This window comes from Branchiostoma lanceolatum, chromosome 8 (genome assembly GCF_035083965.1).
Source record: "Branchiostoma lanceolatum isolate klBraLanc5 chromosome 8, klBraLanc5.hap2, whole genome shotgun sequence".
In the NCBI taxonomy this organism is placed as follows: Eukaryota; Metazoa; Chordata; class Leptocardii; order Amphioxiformes; family Branchiostomatidae; genus Branchiostoma; species Branchiostoma lanceolatum.
The window spans coordinates 9,533,929-9,551,272 of NC_089729.1; the positions used below are offsets into that span (position 1 = coordinate 9,533,929).

General features: G+C 40.1%; 1 protein-coding gene across 3 annotated transcripts; it reads right to left on the reverse strand.

The window, feature by feature from the left end:
* Window positions 1-485: 485 nt before the first annotated feature.
* On the reverse strand, window positions 486-16,989 carry LOC136440167 (exportin-6-like). 3 transcript variants are annotated; one of them, XM_066436033.1, is made up of 25 exons: window positions 16,795-16,987; window positions 16,360-16,450; window positions 15,833-15,945; window positions 15,097-15,294; window positions 14,417-14,576; window positions 13,858-13,977; window positions 12,831-13,281; window positions 12,240-12,366; window positions 11,708-11,817; window positions 11,170-11,338; window positions 10,387-10,479; window positions 9,969-10,038; window positions 9,079-9,238; window positions 8,160-8,252; window positions 7,652-7,802; window positions 6,998-7,144; window positions 6,593-6,782; window positions 6,046-6,201; window positions 5,708-5,822; window positions 5,257-5,316; window positions 4,941-5,052; window positions 4,028-4,183; window positions 3,235-3,333; window positions 2,456-2,686; window positions 486-1,287 (listed from the first exon to the last, which is right to left on the reverse strand). In XM_066436033.1, exons 1-25 carry the CDS (start codon window positions 16,795-16,797, stop codon window positions 1,186-1,188), a joined length of 3,477 nt encoding a protein of 1,158 aa, XP_066292130.1. In that variant the 5' UTR covers window positions 16,798-16,987; the 3' UTR covers window positions 486-1,185. The 3 variants fall into 3 exon arrangements, with proteins under 3 accessions (XP_066292130.1, XP_066292131.1, XP_066292132.1); XM_066436034.1 differs by having other exon boundaries at window positions 11,230-11,338; window positions 16,795-16,986; XM_066436035.1 differs by lacking the exons at window positions 486-1,287; window positions 2,456-2,686; window positions 3,235-3,333 and having other exon boundaries at window positions 4,162-4,241; window positions 16,795-16,989.
* Window positions 16,990-17,344: the final 355 nt, after the last annotated feature.

Genomic DNA, 17,344 nt, shown 5'->3' on the forward strand with positions numbered 1-17,344 from the left:
TATGTGGAGCTTCCTCCGCCAGCGTGATTGGTGTACTCCGAGCGTGTGGTTATCGTACCGTATCGAATTTGATATGCTAGTCTTTTTTCATTTATATCTATGTAGGGCTAGCCCTTTGTAAGAGCCATAGTTTTTTTTACATGTCAATATGTTGAGGTCAATGTCAAAATTTGTAACATTGGTAGTTAAACGTTATATCAGACTTAGATGTAACGTTAGAGTGTTGCTAAAACTGGAAAAGCGATACACATAAAGTTACATACTACTAGCATATGTTGCTGACCTAGATGATTTTTTAGGGAGAGGGGATTGATGAAAAGATCCTTGAAGCTTAGAGTCAGGGCTCCCTAACTTTTTCTGAGTGCTATATAGTGTAACGGTTACGTGAACAATGTGATGCTACTGGTGGCTTTTAGGAATAGGAACAGCTGAAAAATCTATCAGACAAGAAGTAACAGCAAAAAAAAATACAGCTCTTTATCATGTATTTGCATCAATGACTGTTTATTGCTCTGTTTTATGAACAAACTGCTTTGACACTTTACAAGCAATCATCTTCTTCATCATTGGAGGCTCCATGTAGAATTCAAGGGAAGAAGTTATTTCCTCTAGATTCTTTTTAAGTTAAGGTGACCAATGCAATGTAATTCTCTGGTGTTCCAAGTACAAGTACTGTATAACTATAACATTTGGCCAGCATTTACAATACATCTGTACAATTTTAGTCCTCTCACGTCTCGGCATCAGAACACAATATCACGGTATGAGATGTATTCTTGACAATTTTCTAAACTAAATGGGCTATATTTAAAAAGAAGTTCACTCTTCTATTCTGTCAGTACACAACCTGGCCATGATAAACAATAGGTGCAACAGAAGCTGTACTGTACAGTATGATACATATTCACATTCCATCATGTGTTTGCACTCTTTGGACATCAACTGTTTTCTATCATACAAACAACAGGACATTTTCCCAGTACTCTATAGTACAGTCTCATCAGAACAAAAATAAGGATGGTAGATTGTCCTGCATCTGATGATTGCTATAGTTCCCTGCACATCCAAGTCTTACACAACAGGGAGACTGATATACACAGTACTGTACAAGTTGGCCTGTCGTCCTTCAAGACGACATGTGCTTGTGGGAACAGTGGAATGGTAGAAGGGGGAGGGGGGCTGCTGTCAGAACTTGATGGTTCCCTCGGGGAGACTGCTGTTGCACAGCCGGTAGTAACGCAGGTCGTTCACAAACCGATGGATGCTCTGGGTAAACGATGGCAAATCCTGTAGAAGCAAGGGGTAAATAAAGCCTGTTATTGCTTACAAGTACAGTTTCACTTGATAGAAATGTAATTGTTGACATCATTTGAGCAGTTGCTACACCCTTCATCTGCACAGTTCATTTTAAAAGAAGTACATTTTGTTTTTTTTATTTCAACTTATTGAACTGCTGAAGTTTACTTGTTAACTTCTGCTGAAGAGAAAGTACAGTGTATTCTCAACCTTCCTTGAGATCTTTTCCAATAGACCGATCCTGTCGAACACCATATCGAACGAATAGAAGACCAATAGAACCCCCTGTTCTATTCAGCCCATATCCGTCAAAAACAGCGTTGGCGGGGCAGAAATGGCACGTGTAAAGCAGGGTACGTATATCTGGGACAGGTTTTCCACTGTATTGGTTGAATGCATGCTCAGAATAAAAACGAATCTAAAAAGAAAATAGGTCGGGCACTCAAGGGGAGGAAGCTTGTACCACATGCTGACTACTACAAAGTCCGCTAGCGCAGAGTTTCGTCTCTTCAGTTACTGGTGTCTGAGCTGGTTAACTTGAATGTGAACAGGGAAGTAAAAGAATGCATTTTAATTTTTAGTTACTAGATACCATGCAGCTGTTATGCATGCAGTCAACACAGTGGGAACCCTGTCACAGATATACGAACCCTGTTTTACACGTGCATCGGCTGCTTGTCAGAAACTGGGCGCTGATGCCCACCTACAAGGGAAAGCTATGCGGCGCATACCGCTTTAACATTGCCCGAAAACATTACGCTCTCACCGCAACTACACCTACCCCCTCCTTAAACAACTCAACCTGGTGGATACAGCCTTCAACAAAGAAAAAATAGCATTCTTATTTGGCCCGCTCTGAAAGGGTTTCAGTGCCACAAAAGCTAAACCGAAGTCAGTGGCATTATTTTCAACCTAGCCACGGCGGCCATGTTTGGTCCGTCAAACCCTGTTTTTGACGGAGGTGTTCGAAATCGAACAGGGGGCGTGGCTTTGGGATCGGTCTATTGCACAAGGGGCATGGGTTAGAAGGCAAATTAAAATGTTATTTTGATACAGTTTTTCAAATGCACATCATTGCAATATATGCTACAAATGTCTTCTATCCCCTTCCCAAAAAGTTCAAGGGGCAGGCTTGTAGTGCCTACAAAAGTAAACTCACCTTCTCCATCTTAAAATTCTGAGCCAGGATGGCTTTCTGGGTTTGGTCGAGTCCCTCACAGCCGGATAAGAACTGTGGCAGGAAGGTGGTGAAGAAGACGTCGAAGTCCACGGATGCCATGTTGTACACTGCGATGGCGATCTCTTCTCGCAGGAGGTCGTGCGACCGGTGGACCAACACCTGGAGCAGCACGTTCAGGAACTGGAACAGCAGGCTGCTCTTGAAGATGGACTGTCCACGGTGGGAAGAAAAGTAAACAAAACAGACCAGGTTATTTGGGGTATCAGAAGCAAACCAACCACTTCCTCTTCAAGAGTAAGCTGATGTTCAGCACCAAGGAAAGGGATTGAGGTGATACAATACCAGCTATAAAAGCAAGTAAGAAAGTACAGGAGTAATGGCAATAGGAGTCAAATGGCGAGAAAAGATTGTGATACTGGTGTTATTGTACATTCAGCATCAGGGACAGAGATTGTGCTTCTGGTGTTACTGTACATTCAGCACCAGGGACAGAGATTGGGCTACTGGTGTTACTGTACATTCAGCACCAGGGACAGAGATTGGGGTACTGGTGTTATTATAAATTCAGCAACAGGGACAGGGACAGAGATTGGGGTACTGGTGGTGTTGTACATTCGGCACCAGGGACAGAGATTGGGGTACTGGTGGTATTATAAATTCAGCAACAGGGACAGGGATTGTGGTACTGGTGGTATTGTATACTACTAGTAGTACTCAGCACCAGGAACAGGAACAAGTATCTATAAGGAATATCCCACCTTCTGGTAGAGTTTGAGCTTGCTGTTGAGACTCTCCAGGGCCTCCAGGTTCTGCTTGAAGATGGTGATGTCAGGCTGCATAAAGGACTGCCCAAACGCCTGCAGGTTTGCAGAGAGGAGCAAGGAATGGACTCCAGTCAAGATATAAAGATAATCTCTTTACATGGAAAAGCTCCATATTGGTATAGTAACACCATCATTCCTTGATCTTACTGATTCTAACAAATAAATGCTTACCAAACACTTAACTTTGTGTACAGAAACAGAGTACCTGATGTCTGGGATCTTTATAATGTCAATTACAGTCAAAGATTTCATTTGAATATGTTCTGTATCTGTATTGCTGGTACAACTGCCCTTCGCCATAACAGCTGATGTTAAAGAACAAGGATGATTAGCTAACCAGCATCTAAGACCAGGTTCCTTGAACACAAATGCCCAAGTTCAATAACTTTGGAACTGTCATAACACATACACATGTTGAATTGGCTTTAGAGATGATGTTTTGAACATTTTTTTGCTGTTATTACTGTTATTATTGTCATTTTTTGAATGTATTGTGATATTATATTAGTGAGGATTCTTAATTTGTTTTTAAATGTACTCTGGAGGTGTCGGCCTTGTAAAGGATGCATCGATCTTGTTGCCAACACCTCTCAGATTTCATTCTGTGAAGTTTAATAAATAAATAAATAAATAAATCAATATGGACACCTGGCCTCACTGGACAAAGTAAGAGTCTTGGACACAGAACCAGACTTTTTTCTGAGAACTAACGAACTAACTAACTAACCAGCATGATGGAGGAGAACTGCTGCTGGTTCTCGACGGTCTCCGTTCCAGACTGCATGCTGTCCAGTACTGACGACCTGAAGAAGAACCTCCAGTTGTGGGCCAGCAGGTGGTGCAGCAGCTCGAACAGAACCGACTTGATGTCTGGGATTGTTCTCTGGAAATCAAATAACACACAGTTATAACAGAACCGACTTGATGTCTGGGATTGTTCTCTGTAGAATGCATGAAGGCAGGAAAAATGTACATGTCAAAGTAGCACATATTTCTGGTGTTGATGTCTGCAACATTCTTGACAGATGCACAGAAGAAATTCTGTAAAAAACTTCATCAAGTTCACAAGTCATTTGAAAGTAAAAGAAAGTGAACAAGTTGCAACAACATTGGCACTGGTGAGAAAATTGTGGTCATGAGAGATACTTTACTTTCACAAGATTTAAGAAAGAAACAAATAAAAGAAACAATTTGCAGAAGTTACATTTTTGTGAATGAAACAATACAACCACAGGATCAAGTGACAGAAGTCAAGTAGGAAGACAACATCTCAACCTCAGAAACAGGAAGGGAGGGTTAAATTGATCAATCACATACTATAGCATATGGAGCTCTATTGCAAAATGTGATACCTGTTTATTTTGCTTACCTCCTTTTTATTAGGTGTTTCTTGAATGTCAAATGTTTTTATCAACAGTAACATTTAATAACATAATTCCACCAGGGTACATTATTCTGCCACCATTAAAAGATACCATCAAACAGATCTCCAACCCAACATCCCCCGTATAATGTGCTCCTCTATATCTAAACTGTGCAAACCTGTGGGGGTGCTGCACTAGAGATCCCTCAAACCCACTGTTTTTCAAAGTGGTGGATTTATGTAACCTGGAGGATTAATGTTAATGGAGGTTACTCACCTCAGCAATAATAGGGTAAACTTGGTCCATACAAAGGGATACAATACTGGGGATGAACGTCTTAAAGGCTGATCCGGGCTCTTCTACAAGAAGCTGCAGAATCTTAAGAAATCTGTGGTGACAAATAAGTTGTAGTTAAGAGCTTTTGTCTCTACACATCAAAGACAGAAATCAATTTGTATTCATGTCAGAAGACTCCAGTAACACAGATACAGGAAGTTAAATAGAAGTTGAACATCATGTACAATTAGAAAAGTAAATATCAATGACATTCAATGAAACTCCTGTTGATTTTCTTTCAGGAAAGTTTACTTACTTTTCTATAACTCTGGACCCAGAACTGCTCTCATGAAGAATTGTTTCTGCTAATTGCTCCCTGTTGTACATTGAAAGAAACCACATATTATACACATATACTTTGTGTGTCGACCTCTATGCATGTTACATTATGCATATACATGCATCCTTTACATTTTGTGATTTAATAAACTGTGACATGTTGAGGATATATCTGTGATCCCTACAAGCTACCAGCCGTAAGATTAAAACATTGCTACATGAGGCTATTGTACAAATGTCACCTTAAGATGATAATGATCAAAGTTTCCAAGGAGATAGGTAGCCTTACTTAACTTTCTTTGAGTAAAGCACATATTAAGATATTAAAAACATCTTGACAGCATGAACAAATTCAGATAGCAAAAAGTATTAGTTGATTTCCTAAAGAAGAAGGTATGTTACAGCTTAACACCAGACTTGATGGGTACCTTGTAAACATGTTCATAAAAGTTTGTATAATCCTCTCTGTGAGGGACACCCCCATCTGTACCCTCAGACTCTGGAACAGCGCTAGGAAGAAGCTCATCATGTCTTCTACCACATCTAAGAAAGGGACAAAAACTTGTTAAACAATCTTGGACTTTAGAATAATCACAGTCATGTAAAATCATACAATACTAGTAGATGTTCACATTATGTAAATCTATTGTTCTAGGACTGGTCTAACAATCTATAGCATTATCACATGAGACAGATACACTATAGAAGCTATGTTGTTTTCCAAGTTACTAATCAAAGCTACACATGTACTCTGGTGCCTTGTTACCTGGCTGGTGTATGTAGACAGGCAGTATTGCCAGGGTAGTGTGTACCGACTCCTGGAGAGACTGGTAACAGATCTGTCGTGTCTTCATCACTTCCCCAGCTACAGACTCGGCCAAGTCACACACCACCATCAACGTTCTCCTGATCTCCGGTTTAGCTGGACAAATCATGGATAAACTAGTCAACACTCAAGCTACTTCATCCATACAGGATGTCAAATAGGTTTAGTAACACCTGGTAGTATCTTAGTAACACCTGGAGAACACTATTGTCATAATAGTATAGTGGACATTTTTAATGTGTTCTACCAACCTGCATTTTTAGATCAGCTTTCATCACTCTGAAATACAAACTGTTCCTGTACCAAGCCAGAGGTTTGAAGTCTACCAAAGACATACATGTAGTATGCTTCTGGTTTAGATACCAAATCAGTTAAAATTCACTGTAAACAAGTATCAAAACTGATGTCAATCTTCCTTTTGTTTTGCTATTCAGTCCTTCAATATTGTTCACATAATTGGACAAAGTAATTGAGTAGTCTCACATACCTCTTTCCTGCATGTTCTTGTCTTGAGACAGTCCTGGCATGTCCTTCATGCCCCGGTACTCCTTGGTGAGTTCCTTGAGAAAGTTGAGGTGACTTGAGGACCTGGCCTCCCACTCCTGCTCATTGTCCCCCACTGCAGGCCACGGCAGCACGAAAATGTGTGACAGCGCTCTGCATACCAGCAGTTGGACCTGGTGGCACAAGGGTACAGTCCAGAGATGTGTACCAGTACAGTCAACCGGTATAGTATTGGTACATGTACAATCAATTAGGTACAGGTCCAAAATACCAATAAAGTCTAGCATGATCAGGAAAACCTGACCTGACTTTTCATATGGTACTTCCACATTAAACATTATCATCCAGCTAAGGTTAAGGTATCAGGAAAAGTACTGCAGTGCCTGACCTCTGTTGGTAATGTGGTGATGGCTCCATGGCTGACACTAGAGAACAGGGTCTGTATGGCAGGCAGGGCCATGAGGAAGGAAGGACGGACCGTCGTCACCAGGGACAGGAACAGGTGGGCTGCGGACAGGTTCACCTTCTCGGGTATCTGACACAACAACATCAACAGAGAAGTGAATAAAAGGAAACAAGAAAAAGAAGAAAAAAGTCTTTGTCATTTAACTTACTTAGCATTAATCTGACAGGTCACAAAACCGTCACACGTATATTCCAATTTAACAAAATGTGTCTTCTGAATAAGAGATGTCCAATGCAACGTCCCCCGGTGCAATGCACTTGCATATCTAAACTGCATAACTAGGGGGTGCTGCACCAGATATCACTCAAAACAGAATGTTTTTCTAAGTGGTAGGGGTCTGTAAGCCAGCTAATAAATGATAATGGAGCTAACGTATCATGCACCATTACAAACTTTTATGAATATCTGATTCAATTTGACATAAATGATGTTCAAAGAAAATATTTCACAGGTCAGTTGTAGAGCTATGATATAACTTGTTTTCATGCAGTAACAAATACAATTTGAAATAAATGTACTTTAATTTCTTTCTCATTGTACAAAATTAAACAAATCAACAAGTTAAACAAATCTTACCTGAGTCTTTAGCAGTGGTGTGCTGGCATCCACAATGGTAGAGACTATAGAAGCAAATTTGTCTTGCTGGTGATTGGTCTGCTTGGTCAGGTGATAGAACTGTGACAACCAATGGCAGTAGGCGTGGAGGGCTGCAAGGGACTGGGCGTGTCTGCATATGAAAAATGGTCATTAGTATTGGAAAAATGGTAAGGGTACTAAGTTTCCTGTTAGTGTTACTAACTGATAAATACATAAATAAAACGTCTCAATATAAGAGTTACACTTCTTCTAATAATCATTCTCAGTTAACTTACTGATGAAAGATAGTGGATGCTATCTGAAACGTCTGACTCTTTAGAAAATCGATCCAGTTGATTGATTGACTTTGTACTACATTTATGTCTCAGTAACACTTGTGCTCACTTTGGTAGTTCAAATTCATGTGACTTTCTCAGATACATACATGTACATCTGCAAGGATTGAGATATTAAGGCAGTTTCTAAAAGGACAACTAGAAGAACTTACACTTCAATGAAGTCTGGGCGCAGGACAGTTGGAATGGCAGTATTTACATCGTATAACTTTAACTTGGTGCCATACACAGCAGCTTGGCACAGTCTGGATGAAAAATGAAATTGAGACATCTCAAAATAGGATATTATCAGACACTGCTATCATGTATACATATGCTGAGGTTTTTTCATTTTTTTCAGAACAGGTGTTTGTTTTTTCAGAACAACAATTTGAATCAAAGTCACCTCTTCTATGATTGATAAAAAGCTTTTCTTTGTTCGTATCCATTGGAAAACTGCTTTAAGGTATAACAAGTAGCGAAAGGATCTACCCTGTATCTGGTTACGACATTCAGCGATGCGGAATGGATTTAAAGCATGGTATCTATGGCAGAGCAGTGGCACATGCCATTAATTATAGGGGTGCAATAACGATATTGCATTGACAATAAAAGCAATTACGGTGTAACAAAGACATTGTGCATCACCACGCCCAACCTGGCAAATGATTTGCCAAGTTACACACCAATGCGATGACGGGAACGTGAGTTCTAGCTGCAAACGCGCAAACAAATACTCCCAGAAGGAGGTCATCCTCCTTCCCGGAGTAATAATGACATAATTATCAGTTTTAACTTTTACATTAGGTACAAGTTGTGTAAGACCAGATTGATGCATTATAAGTTACTAAAGTACATCTCATTTTGTGTTGTCATTAATCCCATGGTACATTACAAAAGGCATTGGCCACAGCTGCTATATGTGTAATGACAATAGAAGTTAAGATCTTTTATTCATTTATTTACTGGTTTGGCTGTGAGATACATACAGCGATGTGTGCCCAACTAGCCAATAGCTATTAGAAAGGGCTAAGCCCTTAGAATGGTTACAATATATACAAAATACAACAAAACAAGCTGAAGCTTCCTTGCCTTTCCACCAGCGACAGTGCGTCCTGCAGTCTCTGAGGAAACATCTCCCCGATGAAGTGCTCAGCCAGCCTGCCGATAGCCTGCAGCATGGAGCCCAGGTCCCGCAGGCTGCAGTGGAGCCTTCGGCACTCATTTTCCGCTGTGATGTTCAGTCTTCTTCCTGAACATCGGCAAGACATGGAAATCAAACCGTTATTGTAAATGCCATAAATTTGCGAGGATTTAAGTTCGTGGGGATTTAATTTTGTGGTAGGGAGAAAATTGAGTACTAGTATTTGTAGTGGTTTCAAGTGTGTGGTTGAAACAACGGGGGAAAAGACAGAACAAGCATTTACGTGGTGGTACATTTGTGATGAATCATGAAAGGGTCACCACAAAAAACGCAAACATTAAATCAATGCAGAAATGTCAACATTAGTAGTACTTCAAGCACATACAGTCAAACCTGTACTAGTGACCACTGTTTAAAAAGGACTACCCAGCCATTTTGGTCACTTTCTGGTCGTCCCTTATTTTTCCCATTAACCAAAGCATCAAGAATTGTGTCTCTTGTGGCTACCTACATTTGTATCTACTGTCAGTGACAATTTCCAGGTCCCTTGCTTACTATAGAGACTAGAGAGGTATGACTGTATCTGTAATTTGTGCAATACAAATGTCCTTCCAAAATGAGGAAGTTTTCAAAAGCATTTCTGCAATGTTTAACCATTATTTTTGCTGGCAAAACACCTTGTCAAGACATTGGTAAACAGTTTAAACATTTCAGATGGTAAATGGACAAAATTTGACACACAGTTATGTAGCAAATACTGGACAGTCAGTTCTAAAATATGGCTACAGTAAAGTGAGAGCAAGTTGGCAGTTTGAGCTACACAGGGATGGATTCTTACCGTTTGCCTCACTAAGTACATACTGGTCCAATCCCAGGTAGATGTCCAGGTACTCTTGAAATGGAGGGTACTGAGAGGTAAAGTTATACACACATGTGGCTGAGTCTATTTTGTATATGTACATGGTTGGTAGCAAGACTTCATACATGACACTGCACATTATAAAGGATGCAACAAGATCCTATCAAAAAATTAAAAGTACATACATATCAAAGCATGTATGCAAGATGCAGAAGATTCAGTTAGTAATACAGGTTTATTTCACTCAACTGGCATGTTACAAGTGTTGCAAATGCAACATTAAGTATGTTGAAAAAAATTTAACATTTACACAGATACAGAGAGATGACATTTACATTGAAAAAATAGGGTTCTAAAAATGAAGTAGGTAGTTACTAAAATCATCCCTAAACCTTACCAGTGTCCTGAAGGCCTCCTCTGGTAACAGTTCAGCTATCTTGGCCACCACTTCAAGACATTGTCTGAGGAAGTGCTGCCATTCTGTCTCCTCCTGATATCAGGGTCGCACAACATGGATTTCATTACCACGTAGCATTTTGTATGCAGACAAGACTTGGGGAAACTTTCTTATGCAGTTCTCATCAGAATCCTAAATATTGCATTACAAATATGGCTGAAGGAGAGGAAATCATCAATCATCATTGAGCAAGCTGCAATGTAGTCTATAATGACAGCAACTGTTTCAACTTAGCAAAATTACAAGCATCACAACATGGATGAAGTAAATGCTTCAATCTGTTCTTGTGTATCTATTGATGAATCATCTTGAAAAGCAACATATCTTAGAGAAGTACAAAAAGAGCAAGAATGAAATAGTGATTAGCATCAAAAGAAAGCAGGCTCTAGCCAATTCGATTGTTTTCCATCGTCCCAATTCACTCTGATGGAAAAATCTTTTCTTTTCTGTCCTTCTGCACAAATTTTCGTCATTTCGTCATTTCCAGATCAGTGTTTGGGCTTGGTATCTTTACCCCACCAATTTTTTTTTATCAAGGTTGACGGTATAGTCTTTTCCATCATATGCAGCAAAACTCTGTCAAATGACAGAATGATGGGTGCTGGCTAGAGCCATAGAAGGAAGTGACTGTGACAGAAACAAGGACAGCACAAAAACGAGGCATGAGAGAAGAAGTGAGGACAGTACAGACACAAGGTATGAGAGAAGAAGTGTGGACAGTACAGTGCTGTCTGTGGGAGGGCGCTGGTGCCTGGTGCTGTGTGGAGGGTGAGGCGATCTTACATCGTCGTCAAGCGACTCGTCATCCAGCTCCTCCAGCTGGGCCTGGTTGTACCTGAACTGCAGCTTCCGCACGATCTCACACATCAGGGTCACCAGGGCATCCTTGTACCTGAATTACATGAAGTAGGCTCTTTTACTGATGTCTGCACATGTTACTGTCAACAGCTTCTCTTCAACATGTCAATGGTGTGTTTGTGAAGGTTAGACATCCAGGTAAACAATATATAAAGAGAATTTAAACTCTACAACTGGATAAGAATTCAGAGATTTATTTCCGGACGTTTCGAGTGACATCCATCACTCTTATTTAGCATCACTAAAATGAACTAGCATAACTAACCAGTACTTCTTTACAATAACTTCTTTACAATAACTAGAAAACGTCCGGAAGACATTCGAAATACAAGTTATTAGACAGTTGTGTACAATCTCCCATTAACAGTGACAAGTACTTCTGAGGGAGATGAATAGAACCTACTTGGCGACTGTGTTGTTACCATCAGCGTTCCTGCCCTTTGTGAGGTTGTGGAGGAAGTCCAGGAACACCATCCACACGTCCAGACATGCGTAGTAACCCTCCTGCTGAGGCTGGGGAAGAACAACACATCTTTCTAATATAACCTTTGAAAAACACTTAAGATTTCTTCTATTATTAGTCGGAAAAACAAATAACATGTACTTGTAGGTAATAAGAAATAATATTCTAGCATGTCATACCTTACACATACGCAAAATATCAATGCCTTGATTTGCATTAGTTATTTTGCTAAGATTACTGTCATTACTTTTGTCAAATTGAAAGAAGTGGGTAGGTGCAGGAACTATGAAAACTTCACTGGTGCCATTTTAAATGGATTATAAGTGACAGTCCCTTAAAAAATCATCACAGTCATATTGTTTCTGTTCAGATTTCAATCATAAAAGAGGAGGCTTACGGCCATTGCTTAGAGAGCATTTCCTGACAGAAACAATGTGAAGGTTGATGGGGGGTGAACTTGAGACCACCTCACCTGCTTGAAAGTGTACTTGAACAGTAAGGCGAGGAAGTCCACCACTGGAAACTGGGAGTTGGACTCAAACCTTCTCAGATGGACACTTACAAACAACCTAAGGAATTCTGTGAACTTGTCTATGTACCTGCAGGATAAAGACACAAGTTGAATACAGTTGTTTCACAGAAACAAAGTATACAGTATTTGCATTAACAAAAGTCTGCACTGACTAAAAATGGCTAGAAGGTAAGTATGAAACTCTTGCATAATTGCATATCATGGCAGCTTGTAAAACTAAATCAGAAGCGATCCTTTTGACGAGCAAAATTTTCCTGCATATCTACAGGTACTTTTGGGTATAGCCACTTCATCAATCTTCCAGAGACTTCCTAGCTTACTATTTGAGAAGTACACAAAAAGGAATAACTACTATTAATGATATACTCTTGTAGCTAAAAATATTACCTATGTGTGCAATACCAAAATTACTCAAGCAACTGGATAGATCTTTTAGTTGCTTGAGTAACTTTTGTATTGTGCATCTTATTACCTGGATGTCTACCCTTCATCAATGTATTACCTAAAGTATGTATTTTGACAGAAACTTACATTTCGTCTAGCTCTGCTAACTTATTTCCATAAGCCCCTGATGGCGGCTCCCTTGTCAGTCTCTGTAGCAGCTGAAATGTCTGCTGAAACATCCGGTACAAATACTCCTCAAAATCCGCCGGCACACAGCTCTTTGACATGACTTCGTTTATACAACACATGGCCAGTATGCCGAGGTTCGCGGTCTTTCCCGCCCCGTTGCGGCCGCCGCCAAAGTTCGACAAGCCACTAGGGGAGCCCTGAGAGTTGGGGTCACAGCCGAAACTGGCAAACTTGAATATGGTGATGAGTAGGGATGGAGTGATGACGGAGGAGAGAGGGATCCAGCTGAAGAGGTGGTTGAGACACTGCAGGGCCTGGGCACTCATGTGTTCACTGTCATGGTCAAGGGACGGCAGCGGCCGGATGTTCTCCTTGTCACTCACCTGGAACATTCCACTGATGATGCTACCTGTGGGGACATAAAAAAATAACAAATCTTAATCTGAGTATTATACAGATTTTATACCCTATTTCTGTATACAGGCTTTTGGTCAGTCCATTGATACTTCTCTAGTTGAAATGATCCAAAGTCTATGTCAAGTGACCTGAATGGAAGTGTGGGTCAGCAAAGAGTGGGCCAAAGGTACTCGGCAACTTATTGTCTGGGTTGAGGGATGGCTGAAAGCCTCTGATGTATATGGCCTCTTTCAGTCCTTTCAGAAAGTAATCCTGTAAAACTTCTTGTGTAACAATGTCACAACGTCATGGCTTAGCTTTTTCCAATCACAGGTCACAATATGTAGGTATGTCTAGTACCGGTAGGCTACATTATGCAGGGCTCGAAATTCATTTTTGGAAACAGGTGCACTGGTGCACCCAACCCAGAAAATTAGGTGCACAGGAAGAATATTGGGTGCACCACATAGAATAAAGTTGAATGTCAGCAAAACATTATTACAAAGTTTAACGCTCTTAAGAACATCAATCTGTAATTCTATAGCTAACCTTAAAATTTCAAACAAGTGAGTAACATCAAACTTTTTACCAGAATTCATAGGTGAGGAGTTCCAGGAGCTGTTACTGGAGTCGTCATGGTTGGGGGAAGGGGGCGGTGTTGCCGTGGTGACCATGTGGCTACTCTTCTCAAGAACCTGTTCCAACAAACCTGAGGAAAATCACACCAATAAGGTGTTACAAAGGAAGAATCTCACAACTTAACACTACAGCACTTTAGGTGAAATAAAAGCATAGTTATATAGACACACTCCCAAACATTGGCTTGTCAGAGCTGATGAAAACCTCACCAGAAAGGCATTACATCTATTTAACCAATAGAATAGACTAGCTATCCATCTGAACATTGCTTTGGAGTACCCTAACCTATAGATACTCTGTACCAGACACTTTGACCACTACACAATAACCGATTAGCCTAGAATCCCGTCTTGAAAGTTACTAGTATACCTTCTCCAATTTACCTCCACTCTGAAGGCAGAGAGGAATATTGGAGCAGGTATAGCTTTCAGTTGGATCCCAGGCTACTAATACACTGTACATCACAAAGAAGCACAGACTTCCATCTGCGTTTGTTCCACTCTCCTGACCTGAGAGTAAGCTGAGAACAGTCGGTACTTGTTCCAGCAGCAGCCGATGAAGCTCCTGTTTCCTGGCCACGCTCAGGTCCTCCCGCGGACACGCCATCTCCTCTGATGTTGTCTGAAGCATCATCAGGCCGAGAGAGGCTGTCTCCGGCTGCTGGATCAACTGGGAAAGTAAGTACAAGCATATTAGAACAGGAAAGCTATTACTAGTGGGTCGAATACCATCATATCTACATGTATGAGCCCCTATTAGTTTTTAAGTCATACGGGGACAAAATTCGTGCCCCCTTTTCACCGTTCATGAGGCAGTTCCACATTTGTTACCGGTGCAATGAAACTGCAGCATGTAAGAGGAAATGTTGTACATGTACATGTTTTTATTCACTCGGTTAAAGGTTTCTATGTAAAAAAAAAGATGAAATGAAATTATAATTTTAACACATGAAGTTCCCTTTAATACCAGTGGTCATATCCAAAAGAATCATTACTGAACTTAAAATAGGACAGGCAAGGACAAAAACAATTAGAAACATCAATAGTTAATCCTGCAGTCTACTAGTAGTCTTCTAGTGAAGTGATAGCAGAATACACCAAAATGAAACCCTAAACCCTTGATGAAAGAATGAACATGTATCTTCAAGACGAAAACCTAATAATTAATTATATTCTATCATGGTCCCTACCTGTAATATATTCGTGAAGAAGTCAGGATAGAAATGTGGCCAGTCGATGCGTCCGATGTCCACTATGACTTTACAGATCTTGTTGCGTACGTAGGGGGCAACGACCTTGTGTCTCTCCATGAGGAAGTTGATGAGCGATGTTCTGATCTCCATCTTGTCATGTCCCAGGATGCCCATCCACAGCTTGTTCACGATGTTCTACAGAAAAACGAGAGGCAAAACTTTCAGGACTGTCAGAAAAATGTGCAAGTATTCAGGAAGACATTAGAATTGACATTTATTTGATGTCAGAATTGAGTGCTTTGCACAGTACTGAGTAGGACATGTCTCAGTCGAATAAAAAGGACCTTCCTGACATGCATGTATGGCTATTGTTTCAGCTTTCATACTGTAGTGCACATAGTCTTAGATAAAAACACAAGCAAAGTGACCTACATGTATGTTGGTTTTATAACACTTAATCATCAAACTCATAGGAACACTAGTAGCGCTAATGTGTGTCACAAAGATCTTTATACAGTACATGCATATCCATCTATACCAACACACAGTCTTTTGAGGCATCTAAATATTTCTATGTGTATACACCATATCTATTGCCTCTATCTCACAAGAATCACTGTTTCATCACTGTTCAGAATGTACACAAACGATGCTTCCCTCTATGCAGCTCTACACTGGCTATTGATTTATATGCTGAAACTCCTGTCAGAGTTGTGTAGATTGTCAAGCATACCTCCAGCACAGTGAGACAGTACATCATGACGTATTCGTTCTGTGTCTGGGACATGAAGTAGAAGCAGTGCCGCCATGCTCCTGACTGCTGCCCAAAGGCACCAAGCTGCTGCTCTGCAAGGGCAGAATTACAAAAGAAACCATGAGAAACATATGGTAGGACTGCTATTTTGTGTAGGAAGGTTTAGGGTTTCCGAAGCCTTACTTCACAGGCTGAATGGAGAAAACTTTAAATTTATGTGGTAATACCGAAACGGTAGTAGCATTTCTCATCTATATGGTACAGTTATGGATACATATGTGCACCATATCAAAGATACAAATGTACAAAGACATTGTACATTTGTGGTAGTACGCTATAAGCAACTACTAGCACTCATCCAACTCTTTTCATACCAGCACCTAGCTAATAAGTGGGCCAAAAAATGCTTTATGACAATTTCTATCTTTCAAAACTTTCAAGACAAGTCATAATATCTTCTGACAACATAACGTTACACAGAAAGGTCTAAAATTGTAAAAACTTACCAATTTCCCTTTTTCTTTCATTTGAGGTACAACCATTGAAGAATTCATTCAATAAACCCTCCAGGGCCCGAAGAGAGGCTTCGTCTGATGCCTGTAAGATACATTTAATTAACAACCTTAGGTTACTCCATTCTATTATAAAATCATTGTTGCGTAGCATAGAATTGGACTAAAAAACGTCCACATATGAGTCATAACCGTTATAACATCTGAATCATGACATGTACATGTAAAACCCAGTTAACAAAATCATTACTTTTACAGGAATATTTATTGCCGTCTGTTTGGTTCTTTGTTCACAGGTGCAGAAAGGTCATTAACGCTGTGAACTTCGTTGATGAGGAAAGATTTATTTGTTCAACACCAAAACATGCGGGGCATCCTTTCCACGCCCTCCCCACTCGTATTTTCGTCACAGCAGTCTAGCAAACTTACCATGTTTCCAAGCACGGCGTCGGCTGCAGGCTAGTAAAACTGGGTGTACTTTCTTCAGATTACAGACACCCTGCCTTTCACGTCCCTCAGATATCAAAGTTCACGGCGAAAACCTGCTTGAATCAACTTTCAATGGTCATTCTGTCACTTCCTCGGGCATTTTTGATCCGCCTTCATAGCATCATAACGTAACTAAAGCTCATACTTGATACATCTTAAGATATAAATTGTCCTTATTGTAAGTAACTGCTGTCAAGTATTATTTTGAAATATTTATTCTCTATCTATATTTGCATTAAGCATAATCAAACTCATCATTTTAAGCATATACAATAATTGTCATGTTGTTGCCATCTCCAATTCTAAGCCTTGGGGTCAAAGGTTGATATTATTTAGGGGACAATACATTATACTGTAATACAATGTGTTGTGATATAATAAAAGTTTGCAGACGGCTTCCTCGATAATCAGGATGTTGATGTGTATTGATTCATAACTCTGAAATAGCTATCTGCTATCTGTTATTAGTTGAATTCGCAAAAACTTAAAG